Source organism: Phodopus roborovskii, unplaced genomic scaffold (assembly GCF_943737965.1).
Source record: "Phodopus roborovskii unplaced genomic scaffold, PHOROB, whole genome shotgun sequence".
Taxonomy (NCBI): domain Eukaryota; kingdom Metazoa; phylum Chordata; class Mammalia; order Rodentia; family Cricetidae; genus Phodopus; species Phodopus roborovskii.
The window spans coordinates 16,089,975-16,101,996 of NW_026126540.1; the positions used below are offsets into that span (position 1 = coordinate 16,089,975).

The 12,022-nt window shown below is 37.9% G+C and overlaps 1 protein-coding gene across 1 annotated transcript in view; it reads right to left on the bottom strand.

Annotated features, from left to right (window-relative positions):
* Positions 1-1,537: 1,537 nt before the first annotated feature.
* Positions 1,538-12,022, bottom strand: part of Gucy1a1 (guanylate cyclase 1 soluble subunit alpha 1) — a 54,612-nt gene continuing 44,127 nt past the window's right edge. The window contains exons 7-9 of the mRNA XM_051198825.1: positions 11,238-11,381; positions 6,450-6,604; positions 1,538-3,902 (exon numbers count right to left, since the gene is read on the bottom strand). Of these exons, the coding sequence (XP_051054782.1) occupies positions 3,698-3,902; positions 6,450-6,604; positions 11,238-11,381 (504 nt within the window). The 3' untranslated portion in view covers positions 1,538-3,697. The remainder of the gene's footprint in view (positions 3,903-6,449; positions 6,605-11,237; positions 11,382-12,022) is intronic.

Below are 12,022 nucleotides of genomic sequence, written 5' to 3' on the forward strand. Positions count from 1 at the left end.
TATGGCATCATATGTTTAAAAAATTTTAAAAGCTTGAAAATTATTTCTCTCTACAGTCTTTTTAGGGAATATCTTAGATTAAGTCTTACATCTGCTATTTAAATTTTGACTTGATTTTAACTGCTATCTTTAAGACTAACACAGTGACATATCATGAAAGTAACTTCAATATGAGGGCAATGAATCTCCCTGATAATGGCAGAAGTGTGGTTTTGAGACTATCACATTTTCCCCTTTACTTAAGTTTTTGAGTTTAACAAATTCTGTCCATTTATGGAGACTTTTCTATTTTCTTATAGGAACATCAAATTTGAAGAACTGGAAATGGACAAGGAAGTAAAGTTTTACATAAAAATTATGTGGGCTGCTCACAATATATGGGCACGTGGCTAGGAAATACAAAGATTAATAACACACAGTATTTGAGGTGGTCTCTGATAAAAAATATTAAATGAGACACATCATTGGTATAATAAAAGAAACATTTAAAGGGAACAGCCCCATCACATACCAAAACATTGACTTTCTAAGATTAGAAACTGGGTACAACAAAGACTACAAGGGAATGATCGCTTCTGTGGCAAGTGTGATTCTTCTCTGTCTCTCTAAAAGACACAATGACTTTCCAAGACCTGAAAAGTCTCCCAAGCAAAGGCTGCGTGTTATTTATGATACTATAAATCTGGATTGGAAATGCTTTTTGGCCATTTTTTGTGGAATAAAGCAAACTAAAGCTGCCCTAGCTGTTTGCTTGTACCTGGCTTGCCCGTCCCCTCTTCTCTGCTGAGTAGTTTCTGTTTGGGGGAAGACATTAATAACTACCTTCTTAGCCCTCACAGGTATGATGCATTGGTCCCTCCACCCTTCAATTCTCCATGTAACTGTCCAATTCACACAAAGGGTGTTATCACCAAAGTATGTAATTGAAGTCAAACTCTTTTACAATTCAATGAAAAGTCAGGAGTTGCAGTAGTATAGAACAGTGTGACTGTTCCCCAAAGGCCTATGTGCTCAAGATTTCTCCCCCAGTTTGGCACTCTTGGTAGGTGGTGATGGGGGCTAGTGGGAGACCTGTTAGCAAAGTAAGGCATGCCCAACTGGGTAGTGAGACCCTTCCCTTTCCTCTTTTTATTCATTTAACTTTCCAGCTATGGCATGAACACGTTACAATCTTGGGCATGAACAGATGTCATCACACTTGGAAGCACTATATTGACTCAGTTATTTTGTTCATTTTTCTGACAAAACACCCAATGTATAGCACAGTCTGTTTTCCACCAAGACAGAAGCAACTGTTCAAGGGGTCACTACTGCTCACGAATATTCATTGTCATCCATGCATTTCCTGAAACTATCTTTGAGAAACACACATAATCTATCATCCATACCCTTTAATGTGCAACATGTTCCTTGTCTAGCAGCTCTAACACTGTTGCAGAGGCAGAAGGAGATGGTTTTGCTTTTCTTTTTGAATAGTTAATAGGCCCTCACGAGGAGTTCTGGGGAACCTATAACAGAGAGTTGCTCCAGGAAACCAATTTTTGATAGTATTTTTATTTAGATAAAATGCAAAAGTAATAGAAGAGTTACAGGAATTATACATGGGGCTTCCATACTTCTTTTGCTTGGATTTTGTACAGTCCCTTCATTTGCTCCAGGTGTACACAGGTGAGAGTGATCATATATCATATACACATGAGAGATAAATATAGTTTCTTCCCACTGCTTGGGTTGGAACTCAGGACCGTATACATGCTAGGCAGTTTACTCTGCTGCTGAGCTATATCTCCATCCCTAAAAGACAGTGTGGAATTATAATTAATGTGCAAGCTTCTGAGTCAGATTATTACTAACATTGTAACTTCCTAAATACACAGGTGATGAGAACGATGTCCTGCTTGATGCTTCTAATTGCCTTCAGTTCCTATTACTTTCTTTGTAATGAATTTTAGTTCCAAAGAGAGAAAGTGAGTGTTTAATGAGACACTACCAGCCTTTTAAGAAAGCCTAGAGTGTTTTAGTTGTACCCCTGGGAAACCAGAGCTAGGCAAGGGATGACTACTACTCCCAATGCCTGGAGACTAGAGAAGGTAGTAATGGACTTTAAATCGGATTTTCTTTTCAAATCCATGCATAAAAAGTAAGAACATCTATGACACTTCTAATGCTGATTCAAAAACTCGACTGTGAATCTTTCTCTTGCTTTAGTTGATCTTGTTTTAAAAACATATCCTTTTACCAAATTGAACCATGGCACTTATTTATGGGGAGAGTAAAACTGACATCACTGGCAATAAAAATTAAGCTCCTTGCCGAGACTCACTCAATAACAGAGCCCTTGCCTAACATGCACAAGCTCGATGTTCACTCCCCAGAATCACACTTACATGCACAATGATAGGGGGATAAAAAGGAGGGAAAGGAGGAAAGAAAATTAGTTCAAACCCCAGAAAAAAATGTTTAGAAATCCCCACAATGAAACCACAGTAATTTTTTCTCCATTGGTATTAGTGGTTTCTTTAGAAAATGCCATTAAGATATTTTAACCAGAATAAAAATTTCACAGATGTACACCAAATAATACAAAACTTGAATCTTAATGCATACACATACACTAAAATGGTCATCAGAAATACTTAAGAAGCTATCAAAAAAGATAAAAAAACAAGTCTCACTTTCTATTGTGAGCTAAAACATTTCCCCTTGCATTTCCTGGCTCAACATGGCAGTAGAGGATCATCTGGTCATGTATGTGTGAGAACACTTTACCACTGTGCTCCACCGCAGCTCTCTGTATGAAGACTTTAATCACATGTCACATTACCTTAATTAAATTAGGATATTATTACATTTTAACTTAGGCTATGAGTCTTTTTATTCAGAAATTTTTTGCTATTAATATGTTTTACATGGATTAATAGGAAGTAACTTTTCATTATTTAATAAAATAGGTTTTATTACATATAGACTCAAAACAGAAAAAGTATTTGTTTTATGATATATTGTGCTACAGAGAATATTTTTAATGTGAAACATGAAAATATTCTTTGATAATTGCAGTATTATTTCATATCATATTTCATCTAATGTCTAATTGCTTATTTTCTAAAAAAAAAAAAAAGGAAAGGGGGAAAGAAAGAAGAAAGAAAAGGAAGGAAATATACATACACACAAAGATGTAGCTGAAACGAAGTTGCGGGCCTATTGTGTTATATAAGCTGCGGTCAATTGAGGAAATCTAATGAGACTCAGGGTTGAAAGGCCAGAAGCTCTTAGAGAATTAAACACTATGATTTCTATTCAGAGATTTTAAAGGCGACACTACAACAAACACTCTTTTATAACCACAGAGTTGCATTGAGCACGGGCTGTAGGTGAATCCATTGCTTTATAAAGTTGAACTTAACTACAGTTGCCTGGGATATGTACAATATGCTGGATTTTAGTGCAAGTAGTGATTGTTCCAGAACAAAGCTATGTCCCCAAAAGCGACTTTTGAGGTTTGTTTGTTTCTTAAATAGAAGAAGGTTGGAGCGCTAAAGTGAACCCTTTTTTGTGTCATGTTAAGTGGGAGGCAGAGGAGCTGAGGACTTAGTCCCTGAAATTTTAACACTGCTTTTCATCTTCTGTAATCCTAAAGTCATTTCTGAGTTTCTGCAAGTCCTCAAAGGAGTCAAACACATTAGCACGTGTCTCACTAGTCTATTCCTGATGCTTTGCCTAAGAAGTTGGCATTTCCATCTTCCACATCTTTCTGCTGGAACCATGGCTTAGAATTAGGTCCTTGATGATGATAAGCATCCAGAAAGTGACAGATTCCAGGGATGTCACTAGGAAAGTTTGGTGGAAGTTCCTCCCTTGATCTCGGGGTAAACACAAAACCAGGACAGTCTTTGAGTAACCTGAAAAAAAAAATTAAAATAAAATGGAAACAATGCAGACAGAAACATTCATCAATTCGGGACAAGAAGACAACAGAAATAACAAATATTACTACAGTAGTCATATTAGGTATATTAGGTATGATTGATAAAAGGATTCTCATGAATCAATAGAGAGTCCCACGTTAAAAAAAAAAAAAAAAAAAAAAAAAGCTACAAGCTACAAAGAATTAAAACCATAGAAAATTCAACTTATACATTTGACTCATATTAAAAGGAAGATTAATTATACAATGTTGGGGATGATGTGATTTATATAGTAATGAAATTCACAAACATAAAATTACTTAAATTTTATTGATAGCAAACATCATTTTAATGTGCTTGAAAGGGGTTTCCTGTCAGGCGTAGTAGTGCCTGTAATCCCAGCACTTGGTTGGCAGAGGCAGGCAGAGCTCAGTGAGTTCAAGACTGGCTTATTGGAGGCAGTGCTTCAAGTGGCACCAGCTGGCTTCCAACTCACTATGTACCTAGGGATGACCTTGTACTTCTGAACCCCTGACCCTGTCTTCTAAATACTGGATTAGAGGCAGGCCAAATACTATTGGTTTATGTAGTTTTGTGGATTCACGCCTGGGCGTCAAGCATGCTAGGTAAGCACTGTATCAATGGGGGGCAGATCTCCAGCCCACAAATGAGCTTCAGTTGCACAGGTTGGAACTCTACCAACTGTTTGGTGCCTATTTGTATAAAGGAGCATAAACATTAGGGGACAGCAAGAGACTGACTTGGCGATATGGAAGGCTTTATGTTCTCGAAAGGTTAAATAGTACAATATTATTGTGATCTGTAGAGATCTAAGTACTTTCTGTTACCCTTGGGTTTCCAATAAAGGGAATATTTTGGATAGGACAAAATTTATAGAATAATAAAATCTATGGGCATAGAATGATTATTTTCTGGTTACATAAGTATTAGTGATATCATAACACAGGAAGTCACTGGCTCAAGTTGCCAATTGGATGTATTGGCATTGGACATACAGCCTCATTCTAGCTAGGTCAGCCCTTTACTACTTAGCTTGGTCTCTAGTCTTCCTTTAACTTTTAAAAAATAATATTTATTTATTCATATTTTATGAGTGTTTCATCTGCATGTATAGTGCATTATATATGTGCCTGGTTGGCCATGGGGCCAGAAGAGGGTGCTGGATCATCTGGAACTGAAGGTACAAAAGGTAATGAGCTACTTTGTGAGAATGAGGTACTGAATCTGAGTCCTCTTCAAGAGCAGCAACTGCTCCTAACTGCTGAGCCATCTCTCCAAACCTCTCCTTTAAGTTTTTATTTTGAGACAGAGTCTGATGAGTTTCCTAGGCTAGCCTTGAACTCATTGTTGTTCAAATTATCCCTGAACTTGATCTCATCCTGCCTCAGCCTCCCAAGTAGCTGGAATTTCAGGCCTGTGCCACTGCTCACACTAAGAGATCCTCTTGATCCTATGCGACACTTGGCTCCTGTATCAAAATGTCACCATTTGCTGCAGGTCCTCAAGAACACAAATTGAAATTGTTTAGTGTTCTGACAGGTTCCTCTGCTGAAGCCCCTTTGGTCCCTACGGCTCTGAAACAGGAGATTTATCCCTTGTCCTTGGTTGTCAGGAGTGGCTCTCAAATCCTTGACAACTTCCTGAATTACAGTTACTGTGGTTTGTTTGTTTATTTATTTATTTATGAACCCTTTGGGTCCCACCTGGTTTTTTTTTAATTAGATGACTCTGTGTAGGGACAGGGTTCCAAAAATATCTTCCAGATTAGAAGAGGGCAGGGACAGGGGACTGGAATTGGCATTTTATTAACCAAGGCCATGGGATAGTTCATCCTCCATCAATAAGGAAAGCAGGGAATGTAGGCATTAACCTTTAAAAGAGGAGGGCCTCCTGGTTATGATTCTACTCATGTGGCAAGAGCCAGTAATATGTCCATCCTGATGAGGAGAAACATAAGAACTTAGCATTTGGAGCCCCGAACCAGGCCAACCCTATATGCTTCTTCCTTTGGCTGATACTGATTCAGGCAAGTGTTGCCTGAATCTGACATCATTCTAGAAGACAAACTTGAAGGAGTCAAGGAAGCCCTCATTTCTGTAGTTTGTTGGCCAAAAGTACTATAGCCCAAGCACTCTTGGAATGTGGCTGGTGTCTGATATTAATCAGTTTAGTTGAGCATAGACACCTGTAAAATGTAATTATATTAACTCTGGGTAGCTACTGTTGTAACAGTACTGCAGGACACCAGTTGGTATCAGAATGCCCACTGATATACAGAGAAAATTAACTGACATTTTGAATAAAAAAAAATGTAGAAGATGCAATATCTGTTAAGAATTAAGGCTACAGTTATTTCCAAAGGGTAGTAAATGCCTTAAAGTAAGTTGAAGTAAGAATTCTAAAACTTGTTTCACTTCATTTTTCTATAAGATTTCCAATGCAAATGAAAGAGGACATATAAAAATGACAACTGCATCACAGTGAAAGCCATGCATTTTAGGGCCTGAATGTAATTAGTACCTGTATGTTGTAGGGCTGACGTTGATTTTCCGTGGAACACTGCAGGACTCAAATTTGTTAGCCAGAGTGACATTATTTCCAAACAGGCAGTACCGGGGCATTTTTACTCCAACCACTCCAGCAAAAACTGACCCAGAATGCAGTCCAATTCGCATCTGAAAACAAAAGAACAGTGTTCCAGGTCACTGGAAAGTCACTTCGCTCTTGGCAGTATTGTTTGAATGTCTTGTCTAGATGTTTCTAACCAGTGTAACTAACTCAATCACACTCCTCTCTTCCAGTGTGCCATCTTCTAAGGTTCATGCAAAGAGACATTACCAGGTCAGAGTCAGTGTTCATACCTGGTAACTCTGCTCCTTTGGGTGTTTGGTTTTATTTCACCTGTCTTTAACATGTGGAATAAACTTGTTCTCAGGCCTCTCAGGGTCACTGCAGCAGAATAACAAAGAACCCGTGGGAAACTCTCACAAAGCTGCTCTGGCCCTCAAATTAGAGAAAGACATTCTTTCTAGACACTAACAGGAAATACCTGAAACAGCCACAAAAAGGGGCTACCTGTAGCTCTAGATACTCAGAAACTAAAGCAGGAGGATCCACTGAACTCTAGAGCTTGAGGTCAGTTTGGCCAAGATAGGCAGACTTCAATCTCAAAATAAAAAGGTATGTGATCTAAAACAAAACATTTTGCTCTACAGTAAATTAAGCCAAACACTAGTCCTTTCTTTAAATGAGTAGCAACTGAGGAAAAGGAATTGTAAAATTGAAGTGGAAATGACAGAGAATAGAGAAAATTATAGTTGTCAGGGACTTGGATCCCTGAAGTTACACTCTATACAGTCTATCCTACTCAGGAACCTAAAATCTAGGAACATGAAACTTAGGCAATATCTAAATAGAAGACACAGTCTGAGACAGGAGTTAGAATTATGAATTCTCAGAGGAGCCTTTGGATGGAATATTTTTTCTTTATTTTTAGCCCAAGTCTCACTTAGTCCATGCTGTCCTTGAACTGGCTTTATAGCACAGGGTAGTCTTGAATGTCTGATTCTCTTGCCTCCATCTCCAAATATTGGAATTGGGATGAAATACTTTTAAATGGACTACTCTAGAAGATCCAGTTCCTCAGTAATCTGAGGTATTGCTTGCAATTAAAGGATTCTGTGTTTTTATTTTTTAATTTTTAAAAATGTATTTATTATTTGGGTGTGCTAGCTGATGCCTTTAATCCCAACACTCCAGAGGTGAAGGCAGAGGCAGAGGCAGAGGCAGGTAGATGTCTGTGGTTTGAGACATGTCTGATCCACATAGTGAGTACCAGGACAGCCAAAGTTGCACAAAGAAATCTTGCCTCAAAAAACAAAACAAAGAAAAGTGATGGGGATAGGAGGTAGCACAGCAATTTGTAGAGGTGCGAGGACAGCCTTGTATAGTGGGTTCTTTCCTATATCTGACTGCTGAGAACAGACCTGACCAAGGTTGCACAGTGTATTTACATATCTGCTGAGCCATCTTTCCAGCTTAAGTTTTTCTTTGTTTTACAGCCAACTTCAGACATTTAATAGTAATGACCTAGAATCTCTCAAGATGTCATACCACATATTCCTCATTATTTTCAGACCAGATTGTTACGACAGCAGCCTTCTGAAGATCTACTTTCTGTGCCTTCATTTCCCTCTGTTTATTTCTTTATCTCTAAAACACACCTGTGGATGATTTTTAAAGCCAGAATCTTAGCTGCCTGCTGTACTTAGGGTTTTTCATCTTCAGGAGACTATGGATTTATATACTTAACATTTGCACAATATTGTTAGCTGTATATGCAATCTTAATACAGGTATATGAAAGAGTTGGTATTCTCTAGGGCACACTCTAGTGCTCCAGTTTCTCTGTGTATATGGAAGTTTGGATGTTTTAAAAAAGTTTAACATAATATTTTATTCTTTTATTTCATAAGGAATATGTAAGCTTATTTCCCTCACAGATATTGCCAAAGCCTCACATGGTCCTTCCACACAGCTCTCTCTCTTTCCCTTCTCCAGTTCTCAATCTCACATTTACCATAAATTCAAGAACAAGAGTTCACCCATAACATAAGATGAACAACATGTCTCAATGGACTTCTTTCCATTGGGAAAAGACAGTGAAATAATGAAAGACAAAGAGAAGTTATCTCTCAATAACTCTTGAAGGGAACTTTATAATAGTGAAGCCCTCGATTGGAGGATTGGTTTGGAGTTGCCTATTTTACCTCCTGGGCCAATAGGCAAGCATAATACCTGATGTGGATGTCCCTTTTCCTTCCACTTACTGACTTTGACTGTGAAGTCCAACCCTGAGTTCTCTACCCATTGTCTACTCATTGTCTGTCACCCAAGCCTGAATGGATGAGAATGAGTGAGGACAGCACTGGAGAAGAGAATTCGTGGCTGATACACATGTGTAACTATACTAGGGAACAGCAAAGTTAGAAAGAAAAACAAACAAATGAAAAACAAAACAAAACAAAAAAAAAAAACGATCAGGGAAATTGTTTTTAATTTTTCATGAGGAGATCAGGTGAATCCAAGACTTCAATTCAGACTCCAAGGAACTTGGCCAGTCTTCAAATGTTGCCTCCCAAAATAAATGAGGCAATGTCTATACTCAGAGTGTGCAATCCTTCACACACACTCATGTTTCCTTGTCTGCTGAAAGCACTCCCCACTCAACTCTGTATTGTTCACATTGAGTCTCTAAATCCACAGAACTGAAGATGAATAGACAATAAGAGACCTATTTAATGTCTCACTTCACAGGTCACTAAGGCTAACCTGTTATTATCCAGGTAATTATCTTTAAAGAGACCTATAAGTACTTCTGCTAGTTACAAAAATAATAAAAACTACATTGAGACAACTAACAAAAACCCTGCCATTAATCTCTTGATATGGATCTGATATATAAAAATAATTTATGTGACAATCTTGGCCTTATTGCTAATAGTCTAGATAATTTTAATATTTATTGTGATGTTATGAACTCTCTTACCAAAATATTAGAAAAAAAAACATTCATTCTCTAAAAATGTAAGTATAGAAGCTAAATCTAATGTGAGATACTGTGAAGATTTTAAAATATAATTGCAAGGTATCCCGTACCCATGTGTTTCAGATTTGGGTCTATGCTCCCTCCCCTGAGCAGACAAGTGTTCTGAACAGTAGAATAGGTAGAAATGCCTCCATGTTCTATGTAAGGTTATGTATAAAAGGCCATGCAGCATTTACCAGTCATTTACTGGACTCACCACCATGAGAAAGGTATGACTACTCAGCCCACCATGCTGGAGCATGTAGTGTGTGAGTAGACAATAGACAATAGCAGTTGATACCATATTTTCTACCATCCTACCCAGAAGGTGGATAAAGCTGCTATATTGGAATGGATTCTCCTATTCATGCATTACAACCCTAACTTCTCCCACATACCCCCATCTACTTGGTTATTCTTAGTGAGAGACCCAGATATTTTGTACCCAAAACTTGGCAGCCTTCTTCTAACTTACTCAAACTCAGGATGTACAAAACAGTGCATGACAAATGGCTGTGGATATATACTAGTTTATGTTGGGAAGTGTCTGGTACAGCAATATATGAATGAGGTGACAGATGAATTGGTAAATGTTGTGAAGGCTTAGATACATGGCTTCTCTTCAGGTTACAGAAAGCCAAGGCTAAACTTGTGTTTACTATAGCTTTATTTTTGTGTTTTTCTTCTTTGTTGGAGTTGGATACCGAAAGTTGAATAGACAGAATTCTGTATTGGGGTGGGGGGCTCATTGCTAAACGTCATTAAGCAAAGAGTGTTCTATAAGATTAAGTGGTAAACTTAACTATAAGAAAACTCCTATGATCCCATCAGGTTTGATCTATTAAATCAGCACCTGACATTTTGCTTTTATCTTCTTTTTGGAATAGTACATTACTCTGAGTTATATCTCATCTAGAATTCTTACAATGTCACATGCATAGAGAATACTGTTGGTTTCAAAGTCAATGTTCTTTCAGTTTTATATTTTTATTAATTTTTTATAAAGAATCTTCAAATAAAAACATACCAGGCAGTGAAATTAACCATTCCCAACCTGTGTACCTCAGTGAACGACTATAAAGCTAGATCAGCCATTCAGGAACCCATTTTCTGAGGGGCTATCCTCTGCTATTGCTAAAAAACAAATACTTAATTTTCTAAACTGCCTGGCACTATCTAGATGGATAAAGCTGGGTGGATGTCACATACATGCATTGGGTTTTAGAAGGTCAACTTTCTATAAAGACTGTATCCCTTGTGTATTCAAATGAAAGCATTGTTTGTGGGATCCTTGTGATTGTCTAGGACTTGTTTAGTAGAGAGCCCACTTACCAATCTCATATCATGGAACAATAGTGATGTAAGAATTTTCATCTTGCTGGTTCAGTGTCTAGCAGGTGTCAGTTTGTCTTTCAGCTACCAGTACAAGAAGACATTTTCTGCACAGGATAGTTTTCTGCCAAAGCTGCAGTGTTGTAGGTGTAGCATATGATTCCAAACCATAGGTAAAGCACTGGTTTTCTATGAGATGTTTTTGACAAACTAACTTTCAAATGCACTTTTACTTATCTCAGTTATCTTTCAAAGCTATGTAACAGCACATGGTGATTTGTTCCCCCACCTAAACAAGTTTGAGAAGATTTTCCTCTTTAAAACTAAACACTTGTCAATGCACTAGATTTTTTTTACAACAAGCTAGTATGCAATTTGTCATTGTCTTACCTTGATGGGTTCTCCGTGGGGAGACATGACCTCATTGGAGAGCTCCATCATCTTCAGGGCCATCAGTGCTATCTGGACAGCATGGGTGTCACTCTCTCTGTGCAATCCCCCTGCCACACAGTAGGCATCCCCAATGGTCTCCACCTAGACATTATATAATTTGTCCATTACAAACAAGAGCTCAGAAGGAGCCAGCACAGCAGAATCATACAACAGAAACCTGAGTGCTCTGGCCCTGTGGGTAAGTGGGACAGTGTCAGAAGTAAATTTTCACTTCATAAATGAAATGAAAAATGAGGTTCTGGCCCCTGACCTCAGAGGAGTGAACTGAAAGATTGTATGGTCTGTGAAGACACAATCAGATGGTCTCTATTGTAGACTTGCTACTAACCACACGTGTTCCTTCCTAAAAAAAAAAAAAAAAAAAAAAAAAAAAAACAAGCAACAACAAAAACTATATAAAATGGCTTTTATACAACAAATGGATTTATTCTTTAGATTTCCCTTTTAGATTTCATTTTTATTCATTTGTGTGTCTGTGTATGTGTGCCTGTGTGTGTGTGAGTGTGTGTGTGTGTAAGCCATGTGTGAGTGGGTGGCTACAGATGTCATAAGAGGGCATTTTATTCCCTGGAGCTGGAATTTTATGTGTAGCTGTGAGATGCCCTGTGTAGGTGCTCAGAAATAAACTCATGTCTGCTGGAAGAACAGGACGAGCTCTTAATGACTGAAGCATTTCTTCAGCTCATAGTTTGAATTTCTAGTAAATGTTGATAGTGAGATCA